A 20,888-nucleotide genomic window follows, 5' to 3' on the forward strand; every position below is an offset into this window, starting at 1 on the left:
AAAATTAAAACATTCAGTAAGGAAAGTTTATTCACTCCCACCGTCATGTTAATCTACAGTTAAGCATTTCATCTTTGCTTGACGGGGCTTATAGGTACATAAGAATCTCTCCAGCAGGTCAATCCAGCAAATTTACTGCCCACCTTTGTAAAATTTTTCCAGATTGAACTTCAGAGTTTGAGCAAAAAAAAAAAAAAAAAAAACATGATTTAAATATTTCTTATTTTAACATAGACTTAAAATCCAATTAAACAATGCAATTTTCTTTTCTTAAAAAAAGCTTTTAAAAATAATCCTATGAAGCTCAGGAGTGTGTGTGTGTGTGTGTGTGTGTGTATGCATAAATGCGTCACAATGGATCAGCTCAGGTATTGCTGCAGTTATCACCTCTGTAGTTCAGGCCTGGTCAGCCGTTACTCAACCAGTTCTGGTGGGACAGCTGTGCTGTGACACCCAACACCTCCGTCCAAACCCGCAGCATCCTGCTATTGACTGGACAACGATCTATTTAAGGGCGCCCATGCTCTTACTCTTTAGACTAGAATGTGTTGAGCGTCTGAGAGCTTCCTGAATCACTGCCTCTGATCCACTGTCTCTGATTTTAATGCATCCAGGAAGGATGCATCTCTTCTGAAAGAATCATTTGAAGTGCTTCCTGCATATTTTATGACTGACAGGTCAAAGTATGGACCACAAGGCAAGTGTGATAGAAATTGTGTATGTTTCTCTATGCAAAAATAAGTGGCACCAGTCAATAGTATGACATGCTGACCTTTTAACGTGTTGGATAACTAAGTGAATTGTGATTTCATAGGCGTGACGACGAGCTCAGAGAGCGAAAACACAGAGTTGATACACTCTTTAATTTGTGTTGTGAGGCTGGACAGAATAGATTTCTAATCAAAGGGGTAACAAGTTTCTAAAGTGTTTTAATGTGTGTTGAGGATTGTGTGATTTTGTGGGTGTGTGTAGAAAACTGTTAAAAGACTGTGTGAATCTTCAGAGCAGTGCACAGAGTCCACAGGGATCTGATGTGCTGTTCTTGCTGCAGAAAGCAATAAAGCTCAGGACTCAGAAGAACCATCTCAACCGTCTTTGTTGAACATTTTTCCATTTTCGCAAGCCAAGTCATGCAGCTTTAGCAGCTTTCAGACACTAGTACTGTGGTGTGATATACGCTGGCAGTGAGATTACACAGTGCCTTGCAAAAGTATTAATATCCCTTTAACTATTTCACATTTTGTTGTAAATGCAAATTTAAGGTATTTTATTGAGACCTTTCATGATACACAAAGACAAGTTGGAAGGGAAATTATAGCCTCAGAGGTTCACTGGTGAAAGTTGATGGAACGTCATGAAGACCCGAACATCATAAACAGGATAGAAGAAAGGTTATGGTGAAGTTTTGGTCATTTCAAAAAGTACCGTTTAAAACAAGTAGAACAAAAAAATAGCAAAACTGTACTTCAACCAAGTTGAAGCCATCCACAGAGTAACAGGTCTGATATTGAGGACATTAATCAGAGAAGCAGCCAAGAGGCCTGTGGTGACTGTGGACGAGCTGCAGAGATCCACCGGTAAGGTGGGCACATCTGTAGACAGAAAATCTATTAGAAGTGGACTCCACAGATCTGGACCAAGTCAAAAAGCAGTAAGAAAATAAATAAAGACATTATTTAAAGAAGCCCAAAGACACAAGCAGTTTGCCAAAATTAATGTATGGAACACAGAAAACATGTGAAAGATGGTGCTCTGGTCAAATCAGACCAAAAGTTCAAGTTTTTTTTGTTCCTGAAAAACAACAACTTGAGACTGGGGCAGAGGTTCACCTTGCAGCACTTTAATCCACACGGGATTAAGATTAAGGCGTCACCTGAGCCTCCACGTTTTGTTAAAAGACAGATGTGATGAGGCAAGTGAGGCAGTCAGAGACTTGTATCTACTGACTTGCATAGGGACAAGTCAGGTTCACAGGTCAATGGAGTGATGCAGCGATGACGTATAGTTTATGCAACCAGCCAGAACTACAAGCTTAAACCAAACTCAGAAATCATTTCATAACTGGGTGTGATATGCGGTTCATATTTGGATAATTTCCCCAGCTATCAACAGAATTCTCTAATTAAATTTTTTTTTCCAACACTACTGTTGCAGGTGTAATTAAATGGAAAAGTGGTTTGTGAAAAATAAAGTTTTGGGGAATGTTAATAGAAAACAGTATTTGTAAAAAAAATACATATGATTTTGCTTGTACTGCACTACTTTGTGTTGATCTATCACTTAGAATCCTCCAGCAAACCCATTGCAGTTTGCTGTTGTAATGTGATAAAATGTGTAAATGTTCAGGAAGTACACACATACTTTTACAATGCACTGCTAACAAGTTAGATTTGATTCAGAACTTAGGGTCAAATTACTACATAATAATTAAATTACTTTTTTATCCATTTCTGTTGTTGATTTGAACTATTCTGACCCAACGACTTGGCAGATCAAATATTGTTGTGAAAAGTGATGATGGAGTGTGTGTCACTTTATAACTGTGAATCTGTGAGAAAATCTAAATGCAAGTTGTCAGTCCCTGTACTGTCCACACCTGAGAACGGACAAAGGTAGAGAAAACTCCGGACAGAGTGAAAGATATACAAAAAACAAACAAACAAACAAACAAAAAACACAATATGCCAAGTGCACAACTCAACGGCAAGTAGAAACATTTTAACCAACCAGATGACTATTTCTGAAAAGGATGGCATTATAAACTGTATATTTTCCTCACAGAAAACATACAGAGCTGTGAATGTATGAAATAAAGACACAACAGTTGGTTATGTAACCTGTAAAAACACCGGGGCTTTTGTTGCATCACATTCCTGAACACTCCTTGTTTTTGTCTGTTGCCCCTTGACTCTGGCTGCCCTCTGCTGGGCGTCCCGTATTCTCGCTCCCTGCAGCGGTGCCATCAGTGAGACCGAGCTCCATCACCCTGAGCTCTGTAGGGGTGCCGGGGCGGCTGCTAGCGGGGGTGCCACAGCGGCTGGTAGGGCGGGTGCTGGGGGGGCTGCTAGGGACGTTGCTGAAAAAGTTGCCAGAGAGGCTGCTCAAAAGGTTGCTAGCGATACTCCCGGAACGACCGCCGCTAAAACTACGGCTGCGGCTTTGGCTGCTGCTTTGGCTGCGGCCGCGGCTGCGGCTGCGACTGCGGTGTTTGCGCCGTAAACTTGGACTGCGGGTCATCAACTTCATGACAACAGTGCTGTCGTTTTCTGAGCTGACGTCAGAGCTGTCTGAAGAGCTGCCTGAATCGCTCTCAGCGGGCAGCTGGATCTGAGGATGGATGGAAAAGTGTTGAGAAAGCTGCAAAATGCCAGTAAACTGTGAAGATGAAGATAAAAGCTTTTTATTAGCTCAAAGATAAAAGCAACGCGTTATGATTACCTGAAATGGCTCTGTTACACCCACAATGGTGCTCATGTTGTTGCTATAGTAACCCAAGATAAAATCCCCTGAGAATTTGGGTAATTCCTCCTCTGAAAACTGTAACTGGAGAAAAGATTTTCAAATATTTATCGAATGCGACAGAAATATTCTCCAAGAAGAGAATTCAACGTGTCTCTAGATTACCTGATGTTCCTGGCTGTAAAGATTTGCCCCCTCATTCCTAGCCCACATGTATCCCACGTAATCTTTATGGTGCTTGAAACCCACCTGTTGGCGCAACAAAAAAATTACAACATTAATTATTTCACACAAAATTCTTGAAATTACGTCTGCAGATGTGTTTGCTGACAATGACACTATAACGGGGAGGAAGCAGTACGACAAGTTACCTTGTACAATCCAATCCAGTCCCAAGCACTTCGAGAATAGCTGGGCATCAGTTTGAATATCACCTTTGCATCATCATAACTCTTCCACTCATCCTCCACTATGAGAGTGACCAGAGGAACGTCTGCCCTGTATGGAAACTGAAGAGATTGAGCATAAGTCTCTTGATGTGGGTCACGAAATACTGTACGGGGCTTTGAGATGGGCTCCACAGATTAAAATAGAAGGAAAAAATATTTAAAAATTAACGGCTAAAATTATATGCCTTAATTGTTGTGAGAGACAGAAATACTCCAGCAGCTGAGAAAAACTAGGACAGTGACACGATTTTTTTTTTTTTTTTTTTACTCAGTAACTTTGCAGTTCCAGTTTTGCTAAACCTTCTTCTGGGAGGTTTTGATGGTACAAAGACATTCAATAATAAACAATTCATAAGTTAAAGGCTTATATTTAGTAATAAATCCACCTACTCAGTACATGTGTGCTGATCTTTCATTTTCAAAATGTCTGTAATTGACTATGGTGTACTTGTCATCAGCTTCTAGCGAAACCCTAACTTATGGTGACCCACACCTGCTTTTTCAGGGCTTGAAGTTTGTCAGTTCATCATTTTTATTAATTATAAACCACAGTAATTTGATGGGATTAAGATTTTGCGGAGGTTTTCTATATGGCCACGGTCCCAAAAATGATTGTCTTGCTCCTTGAGCTGCTTTGTCACCCCTTCCGCATCACAATGGGAAGAATGCAAGCAGCTAAGGCATGTAAGACATTCTGTTAAGACATTGTTTAACAGAAGTGAAAATCATGATCAAAATGTTCAACCATAAGATCCCAGTGCCATCTTTGAGAGAATTTGCTTCTTTCAAGTTCTGCCTCGGCGGCAACCCAGTTGAACCCTCTACAGCAGACAATCCCTGCACTTGTAAGACTTTCTTGGACATCCTGAGGATTTCTAAGCAACAGATGAACTGCTCTACTCAAATTTCTTGATGAACTTCAGATGATTTAATACAAATAGAAAATGATAGTATGCATTTCCTTGGAGGCAACCACAGTTTAGAAAAGAAGAACAATTTTAATTGCACCCCTCTTTTAAAAGAAACCTCCCTACTCTTTAAATTCAAATACATTAAACGAGTGATTGCTGCCCTGTTCTCTTGACGTTTTCTCTGGAGCCAAGGGAAGCTAACAGGTCATTCTGCTTAGCTGAAAACAAATTTAATAGTGGAAATAAATGCACCTTAGACTCAATGCAAACATCCACAAAAAACAAAGCAGTAAAGTGTGCAAAAAAAGATTTCCGTCAATCTTAACTTTTGCCCATGACTGTAATTGTAAGTACATAAAGGCAGGACAAAAGTTGCTAAAGCTGTTGGGTTGTCAGTGTTCTCATGCTTATGTGGCAAATTAGCAACATTTGTATACTTTAGCTACCGTTAGGTCACAAGTCTCGGCTGCTATTTTTTTGTATGAAAGGTCTTTTAAATCTTGGTTACCAATTATGCAGGAAGTAATCTGAATACAAATCCTCAATATTCAGATCATCAGTAAAGAGAGTATGCACATACGCATTGATTTGAGTGAAGACTGTTTATGGGTAAAACGTTTGAGTCCAGATAACCTTCTTTAAATGAACTTGTTGTTAGAACTGGTATTTCAATGTTTCACAGATCCTAATAGTAAAACAGCATCTTCATAATGTCTCCCACTGTGTCTCACCTCCAGGGTAAAGATGGACGACACCGGCTTGTGGTCGCTGACTAAGTACTCCATGTGGCTTCGGTAGAAGTGCTGCGTTACTCTGATCCCGCTGGCCAATCCCGAAACCGAAACACGCTTTGCCACGTTCTGAGCAGCTGGTGCTGTGGCCCTCAGGCGCCACAAGATCCGGTCAGTCCAAGCTGGTTTACGCTTCTTCCCACTGGGATGATTTTGAGACAAAGATTGAACAAGGCTGAGAAACTGCTTTTTAAAACGAAGAATGTGGGAGGGAAAAAAAAAAAAGAAGCATTTTCACGTCCCCTTCAGGGTAGTGGGGACCTTTCAGACATCAGAGTGTAATAACTGTTTCTTTGCTCGGCTCTGATCTGTGATCAGTGGCCTAGAATCTGAAATACCCCCCCTGGCCTCACCAACCTTGTATCGTACGTGTTTGTTCCAACGTCAAACTTGTAGGTGGGAGGAAATCTCAGCGGCCCCTCCTGGAATCCCTCCAACACGGTCTCACTGTCTTTGGTCATGTTTAGCTGCAGAAAATTACAATAAATAAACCGCACGCCTTCTCATAAATTAACTGCTTACAGAATTGTGGGTGTCTCTATTTCCCTCTAGTGGCAGAATGAAGGAATTGAAAATAAGTAAATCATTATGAGGTCCTGGTTCATTTTAATGTAGAAGTCATAATGAAAATTGACATAATCTTTGGGTTTATATAGGTTTTTAGTTTTCTAAAAATGCAAATGAAAGCAAACAGAAACCACATGTTGTATTAAGTACTTTTAATGAGCAGTAGTTGAATAGTTTCAGAGTCCTCTAGTAAAACACACAACACAAACCCCTCTTCTTTTTACCTGATCATTCTCCCACAACATGGAGTACTTGTTGTTCTCGATCGCTGATTTCACAGCTTGGATATCCATTTTTTCAATGCGGAAATTAAGATCCCCAAACCAGAACACAATACTGAAAGTAAAGAAAAGATTTGATGAGAATGTATAATTTTAAAAACCGGAGCATTATAAAGGACTTGTGTTTATGGGTTTTGACAGCAGACACATACACGAGCATCTCAGTAATTTAGAATAAGATTGTTTATTTTGGTCATTTAATTCAAAATGTGAAATATATTTATATATCAATATAAAACAGAGTAACATCTGTCTAAGGCATTGATTTTTAATCAATCCAAAAAGCATCTTCTCAGAAAATTAGAATATTTAATACAAAAAAAATTTATAAAAAAACAAAAACATAACTTAAACTCTAAAGTGACTCAGTACATATAGTTTACAGTCTGGATATATTAGTCAAAGTAAAGCACATCTGTTTTGTTTTTCTTTATATAAAATTTGATTTTAACATTTTGATAAATGAAGAAGTACTGGAAACTCAGAATACAATTGTACTAAATGTCTTTCTTTTCTATATTTTTTCTCAGTAAATGAAATAATAAAAAATACATTATTGTTACCATAGATCTTCTTTATAGAACATCCTAGTATTGTTTGAGCTCCAACAGTGAGCCATTGGCTCATTCATCTCTTTGTTGTCTTGTTTGGTAATGGAAAAAACATAAATCTTTCACCCGTTTCAACAGTAGACACCATTTAATGAACACAAACACTGCTGCTATTCACTGTACATTTAAATATTCCAGTGGTCTCATCTGATGTTTCCAAAGCTTACAAAAACTACATATTAAACAGTATGATTCATAACTAATAGATGTCTGAACCTGTGGATGTATGTGCAGAGACTTACTCGTGATCCAGAACACCACTGGCCCCCTGGCTATCAAACTGCTGCTGCTGCAAGATGCTCTCGAAGTCGTACATACGGTCTTCATGGTTTTCTATGTGAGCAGGCAGGTGGCAGTTGAGGAAGCAGACGCTGTGGCCAAACACGGTCATGCGGGCGCTAATGCCACCTTTATTCCCCTGCAGAAAAGGCAGAACGGAGGTTTTTAACTGAGGGTTTCTTAAACGTCTAAGAGCAACATACAAAACAAAAAGCATTAGCAGTCATCGTTTTTACATGTTGCTGGATGAAAATGTAATAATTACTGAGTATATGATTGATTATCATCAGTAATTATAATAAACCTCCTCAAACAGTACGTAGCATGGTGTGTGTCGGCTGTATGGGTATGCTTCACAGCGAAACAGGAAGTGCCCTCATTAAAGAGCAGACAGCATCAATATTTGATGCAGAGAGTGAGGTGCACACCGGGGGGGGGAGACAAAATGAGTCAGTGGATTCTCTGCTACTACTCCTGTGACTCATTAAAACAATGTTCCAGAAGAAAATCTGGATATCTTGGCAAACACGGCAAAAATTGATCTAAAGGTTTATAATAATGAAATTCAACGGTTCTTAAGCTGTGCTACAAGTACCCCTGCTGATACTTGGGTTGATTTTAGTGGTACACTGAAGATATTTTGTACATTGATCTTTGCTTTAGACAGAAATGAGTCAAAAGAGAGGGACTGTGGAGAATAATTAAAGAGCTCCCAGAATGAGCTGAAGCAGATAACAGTTAACCAGAAATAACTGGAAATCACAGCAAACCCATCTTAGCTATGTTCTGGTGGCAAGATGGAAAATATTGTGCTGTTTGGTAGCAATACAAGACAATAAAATTGTTTTTTTGGATTTTATTTAGACATTAAAGAAGCAGGTTCACTGACAAATGTTGCAAAGTAACGAGTGTGAGTGTGTGAGAGTTTTAATGAAACATACCCAGAAAGAAATTGTATTGTAGGAGCTATAACAATGGTTTTTGTACGCATCAGTCATACTGGATTTTAAGATCAGGATTCAGGACTAATGAGACTCACTGACACCGTTGATTCTAACTGACTTTCCATGCATTGAGAGAGCCTGTTTGTTAGATCCTGACATGCATCATTTTAGCATTACATATAAACGACACAGCATTTGACTAACAAATTCTAAAAACTGATAGGACACACTCTTTCCTGCTTATGTCTACATCAATGCATCAATAACTGGAATGCACGCCTTCAGCCGCAGTGGGTGCGGTTTCTCTAACCCTTTGCAGGTCTCTGTAGCCATCTTACCCAATAACCCCCCAGTCCTGTGCGGGTGGTCTCTGTCTGGACTCCACGAAGGAAAGGCAGATGGAAGTATTTGGCAAAGACCAGCAGTATCAGGCCCTGCATTCGCTCGGATGTTACCTGAGGGACAGAAATGTAAAGCTGGGTAAGGCTAGGAGCATAAAAAGGCAGGAGAGATATGATGAGCGACTTTGCATGAGTTGCACAAAAGCACAACTGTACAAATGCAAAACATCATGACCCTTCGTCAAAGTGCCTGCGGCTTTGCTGTGCAGCTCCTGAACACAATGCAGTGTACATAGAGGACGGAACAGCATCTAGTTCATCCAAACATAGGAAGAAAGGTAACATTAGCGCTCTTTATCCTCCAACCTCCAGTCTTGTGTTGTGTTCCAGTACAATATGCAGATCATGACATTTGTGTTCCTCTGACATTAAACAACACTGGAGGTATTGTTGTGGCGTTAAACACACCACAACGTCAAGTACGGGAACAGGAATGTGCATGATATGTCAAACCTGTTCCCAGACATGTACACATGTCCCAACCCCCCCCCTCTCTGTCAAGTCGTCCACAGATCCCAACCCCCAACCACAGTCTGAAGAAGCACAATCACACCCGGACTGAAATCCCTCACAGGCAAACATCCCCACGTGACTAGCCTCATTTTTTCTGCATACTAACAGCCTATTTGAACAACTTTGTTGCGTAAGAGGTTCAGAGCAACTATAAAGCCGTCCGACATAACGCTGCCTGCCTGTTCTGTGGCTGAAAAGGATCTCTAATCAATATCTGTCCCACTCTTGCTCAGAGCAGATAAGTTATTGAGACCCAAAGACGAGTGACCGGGCCAGATATGTACATTTGACTTTATGCAACACTGTCCATGCCAAAGGAAATGAACTGTGAGTAACAAATGGTGACGTCAGCAGGGAGGCTTGTTAATTTGAAATAACAGTTTCTTCATCCCAGTCTCTGACACAGATGACAACAGAAACATCACAGTCCTCCTCCACACTTCATTATTTAGAGCAATAACCACGCTTCACTTAAAATGATGTAAATTATGTTTATTGGAAACAACTTGATTTCCCAAACTTACTGGTTTGTGCCATGCTACTGTTAGATAGTGTAAACTCTAGCTTACAAACACAGAAATGATCGAGGCGATCAGCAGAAAGTTTGTGGTGAATCACCAGTAAATAAAAGTGCCCCGTAAGCTCTGTACTACTGCAGCGAAGGGCTGATTCCTGTGTTCGCAGGAACCTGAAAACAAGACTTAGAGAGCAGAGAGCAAGACAGATGAGCTCTTTCGTTACTGTGTCTGTTCACCGTTGATGCCCCTTTATATTTTTCACACCTCGTCATATTACAGCCACACTTCAATGTGTTTTTCTCTGGATTTGAAGATATAGACCGACAAAAATTGGTGGATAATTTGACTTGGAAGGAAAAGGATGCACACTGTCTGGCATGTATTTAGCCTTTCCTTACTAAATAATATCCAGTGTTCTTTTGCTCTGCTGTGAGAGAGTTTTGACTGACAGAATGGCCCACCAGGTCATGTCTGCACATTTGCAGCTAACAACAGTCAATCACCGTTTCCAACTCAGCAACTTTCTTGGATTTAGCAACATTTCAAACAAAAATAATTTGTATCGGGAAAAATCGGAATCAGCTGGCCAGGGTTTATAAAAATTGCTATTTGACAATAAGCCAGCAATTGGTGCACCTCTAATATATAAAAATTGAAAAAAATCAGCTTTTAGGAAGTATTTTGAAAATGTGATAGGTAAAACTTGTTTACAGTGTCTTGTAGGTTTTGGGGCTCTAGACAAGAAAAGGCTGTTTGGGTTTGCACAGCATGTCTTTTGCATTTTTTATTAAAATCTTTTGAGACCCATGTATAATTTCTTCCACTTCATAACTGTACACCACTTTGAGTTGGTGGATAACATAAAATCCTATTGACATACATTAAAGCCTCGGGGTGCACAGTAAATAATTAGTGAGGGGAATTATCACTTTTGTAAGGCGTTGTAACTTCCTATTATGGAACAATTGCTTTAAAAAAACGTCCTGTGTTTCAAAACTCCTGACCTACTGTCTCAATATTCACCAGAAGCAGACACACAAAGATGAATTTGAAGAGGATCAAACCAACCTAGTAAGCCATGTAATAGCTGGGGGACAGCATCAATTTCACTGTCAGAGGCGCGTCCACACCGACAACATGATCCAAAAATAAAACGGCACCCTGGGAGACATTTGTCCAACACTTTTTTGCTTGACAGCTCATTCACACGCACTCTGGCTCAGCACAGCAACCGTGCCACGCTTTGTTCCAGAAGCAGCCAGTGCCACACCTACCACAGCTGCAACGTGTGCTTCGATATGAAAACTGCAAACACAACAAGAGAATTTACTGCTTTTTCTTGGTAAATGTCTTATGTAGATTTTTTTTTTTGGAAGCAGGTGTACTCAACCACATCTGAGTATTACCATAATTTCTTGGTATGTGGACCCTTTAAGGCATAAATTATAGAGCTACAAAGTTACAGTGAGGAACACTCAGTGAGAGCTCGGCAGACAGCAGAGGATAATAGATCCACTGACATAGATGCCTGTTATAAATCATCACCCCATCCGTTGCTGAGGGAACAAAATAAGCCTAAACAGCAAGAAGCTGAGATCTCCCCAGTGATAATGCAGCATGCACAAAGATGAGCCGTTTAGCGTTTTATTCCGAGAGTGAGCATTACTATTTGCAAGAAAAACAAACTATTACTGACCAGCACATAACCAAAGGGGCTCAGGCTCTCCATGCAGGCCTCGCTCCACTGGTCTGTGAAGAGGACGTCTTTCAGCCTTTTGTTAATCATGGAGTTCACCTCCTGCAGCCTTGGAAAGAAAATGACACAAAAAATAAACCCCAGAGAATTTCCAGTTGGACACATTTAACTCTCAATCCGACACTTTATTACCAGCACCGTCGACACTGTGTCCACAGTGCTCTGAGAAAATATTTCCCCCCTTTGCAGACTGCTTACACTCTGCTTTTTTGTCACACTGAAATGTTTCAGAGCAACTAATTTAAATAAATACAATATGCAGTTTTATGATGATAATTCAATTACTTAAGGGGAAAAGAGCTACTTTAAATACCAGCCTGGTCCCACATGGAAACATTACCACCACTGTTGTTAAATCGAGAAATAACAGTAGTAATTAATCACATTTATTTGGTTTGTAACTGAGCCAGAGAATGGGCTGTCCATTAGAATCAAGAAATCGCTGAAACTGAACCTCTTTGACAACAAGAAATAGGCAGAAAAGTCTCGAAAAGCAACACATTTTCCATGAACCACTCCTCCACACGATCTAAAAGTGTTGTCTGTTATCAAAAGCAGTGTAGCAGCTGTCACTGCCAACCAGCTATTAGGTCTTGAAGGCCACTACTTTACCACACAGAGCCAGGTTTGCTTGGAGAGCTATTTTCTAAATAAAAAAAAAAAGAAAACCATCATTTAAAAACTACATATTGTATTTATTCAGGTTATATTAGTCTCATACTGAATTTCGTTTGATAATCTAAAACATTTATTTGTGACAAAAAAAAAACAACTGAAGTAGGAGAAATCCATAAGGATTTTTCCTCAGCATAATATGCAGGACAAGCCATCGTAAAGTGACCAGTGAGGAACCCACTGATGTGTCCCCCACACAGGACACTCACTCACCCTATGATGTACATGTCTGTGTTTCCGTCTCCCACGTTCAGTCCAAGCAGAGTGGTGATGTCATCAGGTGGCGTGGCAGAGCCCACGTTCCAGGTGATGATGTGCACCCTGACAGGAAAGGGTGTTACGTAAGATCCCACTGCCACTCATCTCCTACAGACCTGAGTCACAGCTCACAGAATGAATGAGACAGCAACCTCTGCACCAACATCTCATTGTGTCTTGGCTTTCCTTTCCTTTACTTTCACGCCATAGCGGGAGACATTTAAATGTGTTATTTCTAAGTCTAGTGTTTGAATTTTGATCAGTTTTTGTACATTGCATTACTGCGTGGTCAGTTTGGCCCATCAGGCAACAGGATTCAGTCTGACGATCAAGATTTCAGACCCTGACATGACCTTTGTTTGCTTAAGTACATATGTTTCTGTTGAAACCAGAAGGTCTGTGGGCAGATGACAGCATGGCACTGCAAAAGCAAAGATTTCTCTGCCACAGTCAACATTTATCTCCCTGAGCAGGAAGAGGAAAGCTGTTGTGCACATGAGCAATCTAAAAACCTTGCTGGAAGAATTATCAAACATAATGCTACTTTGTAGCCTTAATCCTCTCAGCACATTAAATCGTGTGAAAAGATGGATGATGTGCTAAAGCTGAACCATTATAATGTCCCATTAGTGCAGAAGTAATTTTTAAAATTAATATCACGTCTAACAACCCTTTTACTTCAGTCAGAGAAACTCAGTGAAGCTGAAGGAGTCCCTCAGTAGATGGGGACATTGTGGCCAAAAAGGAATAGATGCAGTCAGCATCAGCTGGGCTGCTACTACGGGGTTCAGAGTGCGTCAAGAAAACGCCATGCGATTGGCTGATTTATTATTTGTGTTGACAAAGAATTGAACAGATACATAATACAGAGCAGTCGGTAAGTTTAGACTGTTTTAATTTGTGAAAGGAAATTAAAACATGCTTTCTAAATATATTCGTTATTTAGAAAGCATATAAATTAGCCTAGAATGTAAAACTAAATATATAGTAGGCTATTACTAAATGCTAATATGATACAGCATAGCTAGCTAAGCCTCACTGTATAAAAATAACTGGTATGTGTACTGAGGCAACTGTCTCAGCTGTCTGTGAATGGGAGGCCAAATAAAACATTTAGGGACACGAAAGACAAACAAAGAGACAGAGGAACTAACCTGAACTCATCCTGAATCTGAGGCAGGGTGTCAGCGGTGCCCACCAAGGACAGGGCTCTCTGCGCATGCGGGTTCAGATGAGAGGACACAGATCTGCTGGGAGGTGGTTGGGGCATGGATGCAGCTCTGACCGGACCTTTAGGACCCGCCCTGACACTCGGCCCGGTGTGCTCTTCGGTCTGGGTAGAGGTTTCAGGCTGGCTCACCACACTGTCGTCAGGAGTGGTCTCGTTCTGGTTAGTTTGTGGAGCGGGTTCGGTTTTGGGTTCGGTTTTGGGTTCGGTTTTGGGTTCGGCTTTGGGTTCGGCTTTGGGTTCGGCTTTGGGTTCGGCTTTGGGTTCAACTCTGGGTTCGGTTTTGGGCTCAACTCTGGGTTCGGTTTTGGGCTCAACTCTGGGTTCGGTTTTGGGTTCGGCTTTGGGTTCAACTCTTGGTTCGGTTTTGGGTTTGGTTTTGGGTTCAACTCTGGGTTCGGTTTTGGGCTCAACTCTGGGTTCGGTTTTGGGTTCGGTTTTGGGTTCAACTCTTGGTTCGGTTTTGGGTTTGGTTTTGGGTTCAACTCTGGGTTTGGCTTTGGGCTCAACTCTGGGTTCGGTTTTGGGCTCAGTTTTGTTTTCCACTGTGGGTTCTGAAATATCTACAGATCCCTCAATCCTGGAACTTCTCTGGGGCCGCGGAGGCCTGGAGGGAACCGGAGACTGACTGGTGGTGGGATCGTTGGCTCCATCTGAGGCTGCAGCTTGAGCTGGAGCTGAAGCTGGGGCTGAAGCCTCTGCTCTGCTTCTTGGGCCCTCTTTTTGTCTCTTGCTTTGCCTCAAGTTATGTTGGTCCATTTCTGGGAAACAAAAAGATAAATTAATAGAAATGTCGTTCTCTAGATTTGCAAAGGTTTAAGAGACATACCTGATAAGACCTGATGTCGTAATTATTCTTAGTTCCTGATGAAGACTGACTGTGAGATGACTGAATTAAGGGTATTTAACATTAAATTGTATCTAAAAATATATTGAAAACCACTGATCCCTTCTCCTCTTCACAATTAAAATCAAGTTTATTTGCATAGCACATTTCAGCAGCAAGGCGGTTCAAGGTGCTTTATATAATAAAAACAGAAAACTACAACGTCATAAAGAAAACACAATACAGTCAACAACTGAACAAATATTACATTTTGATGTTATGTTAAATAAAATACAGTTTGCAAGGCAATGTAAAAATGTCTGTCAATCTTACAGTTCAGTTTATAGATCATATTTTTAAAGGGTAAAGGAAATAAAGTAAACCTTGTTCCCTAAACAAGTCAATTCAGTTGATGACTGTAAGACTGCCCTGATGTCCGATTGACCCAGAATTACAACAGAGTCATTCCTGTGTCAAATTATTGTCGCTCTTCAATTACCTGCCCCCTCAAGGTATGAACAAAACTGCTGAGTGTATTGATTTCAAACAAATGAAAGAATAAATGTGAGAACTAACAAGAGAGAAGGAAGACATGAGAAGAGACGTCTCATCGTCCTAACCTGAACATAATTCACTATCGTCTGCAGCAGCAGGCCAATGGTTTTCAAGCAACAGAGCTGGTGGAAATTTGCTTAAAACTAGCAGCGAAAAAAACAGCATGGTCCAAAACCTTGCAAATCAGCAGTGTGGATTACAATAAAAAAAAAAGAGAGAGGAAGCTGCATAGACAGAATGAGACGGAAGACAAAGAGGCAGAAATAAAGGAGGAATTTAGGCCAAACGATTTGGGTAACAATCCATTCAGTCGTTAATGACTAAATAAATCCCTTGTTTGCTTTTCTCGGCTTCCTCACATGCCAAGCAAGGGTACTGAATAAGAAGTACTTGTACAATTTGCAACCTAGTGGGTAATATATTGAAGTATTGACAAGGCGCACTTAACCAATATTTTCACAAATAATAAAAATGTATAAAAATAAAAAAATAATAAAATTGTTTGTTTTTTTCCCCCATTATTCTTGTAAATGAAATATTGAAGGATTTTGTAAAGCCGTTATCCCCCAATACTCATTCAGATTTATCATCAACAGCTATGAAACAACAACAAAATGCACTCTTTGATTCATTAAGAATAATTTCTGTGGTCAGACATTAATTATTTAGTGTGAGAGAAGTTAAATGTGCACTCCATACTTCAATTTAAAGCAACTCCATCCTTGAATCCTCCACCCACAGTAACTATTTTGACATCAAAGAGTTGCCTGTAGCAATCGGTACCTCTCCAATCTAAGTATCAAACATAAGAACAGGATGTTAAGTACTTTCAACAACCAAAATATCATGCAGTCGGGAACATTCCCCCGTACATGTGAGGATAAAAAAGCTGATGACCCCAATCCTTCAGTTAGTGATGGCTGAGATATTCATCATAAAGACAGGAACAAAAATGCCAGAGTCAGATTTTTGTTGAGACTGAGAACCTTTCAGCGGCAAAGTGATGTTAATGGCTACCACATCCCATTCCCCACATGGCTGGAATTGCATATTGTGCATTGTGTGCACAGTTTGGGTCAGTAGGGAAAGAGACAGAGAGAGAAAGAGAAAGAGAAAGAGAAAGAGAGAGAGAGAGAGAGAGAGAGAGAGAGAGAGAGAGAGAGCTTCCTGCTCAGGGACACAGAAACAATGGCGCTCTCGTCTGATTATTCACACGACCTTGAGCAGACAGAGGCCCCCCGACTGTCATGCTGTGATGAGAACCGCCTCAGTATTTCACATGTACTCAGAAACACGCTGCATGTCCAGTCGTTGATAACCTGGAAACTGACTGGACATGGTGTACTCCTGAGGTCTATGCACTGCACTGAGTGAGGGGTTGGGTGGAGGGGGTGCGTTTGAGCGAGCAGGGTAAGTGGGCACACGTGGATGTGGGTGGGTGCAAAACGAGGTAAGGGAATGGGAGAGAGAGCAAACCAAGACAGCCCCCTTCAGTGGCAACACTGTCTTTTTGTAGAATGTCTCTCAACTGATCCCCTCACACTTCCCTTTGGCGCTGACTGTTTATCCAGGCTCTAATCCTTCTTCTCTGGCTCTCTTATCGCCCCATTTTTCCAATCCTTTCTGTCCCCACTTCTTCGCACGGGCCCATTGTTCCATCTTACCCACCTTCATCATCACCATCCTGTAATTTTTCAGGAGATGAGAACCTAAAAGGCTGATCACAATGACTCCCGTTCCCTCCCTTACTTATCCCCTCCGGACGAACATCCATGTTCTGTGACATGCACTGCATTGTTTTCCCTCAGCCAGCCGCCCCACCATCAGTGACGTCAACCAGACAGAATCCGAACAGCCACTGTCACAACAAACGTCATTAAATAATAAAAGAGAAGGAGCCAAACATTAGCTTTTCTGGGAACGATTACCACTTCCATCCCCACTCACGTTCACCGAGGCAGGAGTGAAATGATTGGATAATAACAATCCTGTCACAGTGTTTACATGCTCCTTCCTTCAGGCTCGAGAGCTGAGAGCCAGGAAGCATGCAGTCAGTGCAACCCAAACAGCAGCCCCCAGCCGGCCTTCTTGGCTCCTCTGGCAGGATTAATTGACAACAAAGATAGCTTTAGATGGATGAGTCAGACAAATAGCGAGAAGCCAATTTGCTTTAGATACTAAGGGTAAAAAACAAATCAGCTGTGTGCTTGCGCTGATTACGCTTATCTAAAATTGCTGGCTTTGCATGGCTGCATCGTGTTTATTCCCGACAGATTCTGATCTCTTTGGTGTTTTAGTGTTGAAATTAAAGCCATGCAGCGTGCTGGTGATGAACGCCTCCAGAGTCGTACACCCCTGTGACAAGGATACTAATGATGACCCAGACGGCGATGAAACCAGCAGCTGCTGCCACAGCTGTAAATGGCTCCTTCCAGGTCCTAACGCCAATGCGCGTTACACCCCCATCTTTCTAGGGGGCGCCGTTTCTCTGATCAAGTCAAAAATTATTCTGCTTTCAGTTTTTAATAAGAGAGATACAGCAATCGTTCAGCCATCGATTGGAATCTGACGGTTTTCCCTTGATCGACCCTGATCAGTGATGTTCAGGTCAAACACTGAAAGATCAGACTTTTTCCCTCTGTTACACAAATGCATCAAAACTTGGAGCTCCTATATGTTTGGCCTATAACTGCATCAACCAACAGCATGGCGTTTGTTGCAGTAAGGGATTCATGACTAGACGAATCTCTAGTTAAAACCTATAGCTGCTGTCACAGCCATGAAAACCATGGGTCATGTGGGTCTAAATATGAGGGACCGAAGGAGAACATTGTGGAACATGGAGTCCTGTTACACCACTGATGCATACCCGCACTGAATAATGTGTTTGCTCATCATTTCTGACATCGTAGTCAGAAATGATGTGTTACTATTACACAAATATCACATTCTCAAGTTCTTCTTGATATTTAAGGATCAACTGACATCATTGAAATTAAATTTAATTTATTTTGTGAGTTCATCTTAAATCACTGCACACAGAATTACTTAATGCTATGACAGGGTCACTGGTCCAAGTTGCAGTTACAACAACTGTGTGGAACTGGTGTAAACATATGGTACACGAGAGCGGCGGCTCACACAATTTTCTGACATGCCCAACAAATCTACACAAGGTGATCAGATTGTTTATGCTGTAGCATTAAGGAGCATTTCTAATGATTCTTTGCCTTACAGCACCACTGAAACGGAAGGCTAATATGCTAAAGTGCAACAAGGATATTAACATTAAATTTATGCTTTACACCAAGGGCTTAAAATACTACATAAACATATTGCAACGACAATACCAGTTATACTGACATTCCCCCTATTCTTTTCTTCTCTTTTTTTTTTCAATCAGCTGTGCGCATCCAAGGCAGGAAGCCCAAGTTATTGTCAACTCTAACTGATGATGTCTGAAAGCCCCCAAAACTGTCGTACTGTGAATTTGAGTCTGATAGCATGGTTGGGATTGTTTTTGCTATTTGAATTGAAATTCAAACTACGATCCATCAATTACAAACGGTGTAAAGCCACCCAGTGGAAACTTTATGCTTGAGTTTTCTCTAATTAAAAATATCATACATGTATGATGCAAAATCATTTTTGCACTGTCAATTAATCTTGTTCTCAAAAAGAAAATTCAAAGACAAACTAATTAAACACAATCCCCTGCATGCAAACGTCTAGCTCTCTTACTGAGAGGTCGGTTCACTGGCCACACAAACCCTTCCTGGAACAGCAGCTTCATGGCTCACTGACTGCTCTTCCAGCAAATACCAAAACTTGAGCAACGATGGCTGCATTAGAATTTGATTTAAACTCTAGCATTGCCACAGGTGATTCTGTTTGCAACTACAATTTCCATTTAATCTACAAACTACATGCATGGCTTCATGCTTGTATCTGTCTCAGCCTCTCACTGAATATTAAACTACATGCAATTGTGACAATACAGCATGCAGCAGTACATGGAAAACAAATACAATAATAATGTATGCAGTACATTTTATGCTCAGAAACAGTGTTCAGATACTGTGACAGAAAGGAGCGCTGCCTTATCTGGAATGGAGCATGAGGTAATTTGGCCCAATAAACACTCAGACATCAAGGACAGCTTTTACAGCCAGAAAAGAGCATGAAGGTCATTTTAACTGTGACAGTGTTTTGCATTAAAACATGGTCTCAGACATGTATGTGGGTGCCAGAATTTGCAACTGTGCGCGCATGCATTTAAGATAAGGGATGAAAATATAAGAGTGATTCATCAGCAGGTGGGAGAAAGGTGAGCAGCTTTTCTTTTCTTACACGTGACTTACGAACAAGAAACATTCTGACACAAGCAACCAAAACACAATACACAGAATGAAGCAATGGCTGCTGGAAACACCAAGACTGTCTCTAAACAGAAATATGTTTAAGCTCGTAAGTCAATCGCTGAACACCTTTACCTGTTCGGGTTCTTCTGTGCGAAGGTCCGCGGCAGTTCTGCTGGGTACACCCTGTGTGCAGGTACGGGTCGTTCAGTCCGAGGTCTGGGTGGAAAATTTATAAGACTCACTCCCTGTTACAGAGAAACACAGTGAACTTTCCTGTGCTGCCACCTCCGAGTCACCATCGGCATCTCTTCACTCTCGCCCTTTCCTTCCTTCTTTCCTTCCTCAGTCGGTGGATTGGTGGGGAGGAGGCGCAGGTAGGTAGGTGGGCTTAAAGCGATGCTGACCACAGGTTTATCACCAGGCAGGCTACATCTCCCAAAGCCGTGTGTCTAACCGAGGACATGCATAGGTTACAACTGCAGCCTGCTAACATGCCCTTCAAACTACAAAAAGACGCCCCGGACGACGTGCAGTTTCCGTGAACGAGCAGCGGCTGAGTGAAGGAGCTGCGTGGGGTTGATAATTACACAGTGCACCCGATGGGAAGGCGCACACAGAGCTACCGCACCTAGAACAGACTTGTAGGAGCAAAGTGTCGCCTCAACGAGAGGGCCCGGTTGGCACCCAGCAACGCATTCGTTCGCCGATTCCCCTTCTGGTTTCTATGGAGATAAACGAAATGTTATCGGTTTAAACCGCAACCTGCGTCGATTCCAACGGTAGGCGCTGTTCTACGTAACATCACTCTATATTGGCACCAGAGTGCCACCTAGTGGTTTGTATTCTGAAGTCCAGGTTAGAAAGACACAAGATAATGTTCTTTAATCTAAAAAAGGGCATTGATCTATAATGTTCCAAATCTGTTATAATTTACAAACAAATAAAAATATGTGTTTTATGTGGACTACAGCTGTAGATAAAAAAAAGTGAGGATTTGGTGAGTTCCAGCCCCACCTGGACATCTATATTAGGTCAACTAATATAGATGTCCTTCATGTCATCCATGTTTAGATATTTTTGCATTGTTCATAATGTGTTTATGGCGAACAACATAAGGCACAATTAATTTACCATGCGCAGAACATCTGTTTTCTGTCTCATCTGAGTCACAGTCAACGTATTTTTCTCACGGTCTGACATTAAATTAGACTAAGCCGTATAAATATTACCGAAATTACATCTTTTAACTAAATACCAGAAAGGGATAGGATTAAACAAGCATTCACTTCTTCCTACTCCTTTTCAAACATGAAAGTAGTGGCAAGCTAATTATTTTACATAAATAGCAATTTACTGGATGATGTTACAAATGTAAGAATGAGTATGAAAATAAGTTTATTCGTCTACCCACTCCTTTGAACCTGTAAATATACTATGCTACTGTTTTTTTTTCTTTTGTTTTATTAGGTTTTGTTTTAAATTTATTTTGTTTGTATAACTTTGTT

At 41.0% G+C, this 20,888-nt stretch overlaps 1 protein-coding gene across 3 annotated transcripts; it reads right to left on the reverse strand.

Moving 5' to 3' along the window:
* Nucleotides 1–1,700: 1,700 nt before the first annotated feature.
* On the reverse strand, nucleotides 1,701–20,811 carry inpp5jb (inositol polyphosphate-5-phosphatase Jb). 3 transcript variants are annotated; one of them, XM_007572110.2, is made up of 14 exons: nucleotides 19,669–20,811; nucleotides 19,516–19,599; nucleotides 13,568–14,402; nucleotides 12,369–12,476; nucleotides 11,421–11,529; nucleotides 8,631–8,747; nucleotides 7,312–7,487; nucleotides 6,402–6,513; nucleotides 5,968–6,077; nucleotides 5,551–5,752; nucleotides 3,831–3,968; nucleotides 3,625–3,708; nucleotides 3,439–3,543; nucleotides 1,701–3,327 (listed from the first exon to the last, which is right to left on the reverse strand). In XM_007572110.2, exons 3-14 carry the CDS (start codon nucleotides 14,398–14,400, stop codon nucleotides 2,866–2,868), a joined length of 2,556 nt encoding a protein of 851 aa, XP_007572172.1. In that variant the 5' UTR covers nucleotides 14,401–14,402; nucleotides 19,516–19,599; nucleotides 19,669–20,811; the 3' UTR covers nucleotides 1,701–2,865. The 3 variants fall into 3 exon arrangements, with proteins under 3 accessions (XP_007572172.1, XP_016537294.1, XP_016537295.1); XM_016681808.1 differs by having other exon boundaries at nucleotides 13,568–13,860; nucleotides 13,933–14,402; nucleotides 19,516–20,811; XM_016681809.1 differs by having other exon boundaries at nucleotides 13,568–13,836; nucleotides 14,125–14,402; nucleotides 19,516–20,725.
* Between the last annotated feature and the right edge of the window lie 77 nt (nucleotides 20,812–20,888).

This window comes from Poecilia formosa, unplaced genomic scaffold (assembly GCF_000485575.1).
Source record: "Poecilia formosa unplaced genomic scaffold, Poecilia_formosa-5.1.2 Scaffold295, whole genome shotgun sequence".
Classification (NCBI taxonomy): Eukaryota; Metazoa; Chordata; class Actinopteri; order Cyprinodontiformes; family Poeciliidae; genus Poecilia; species Poecilia formosa.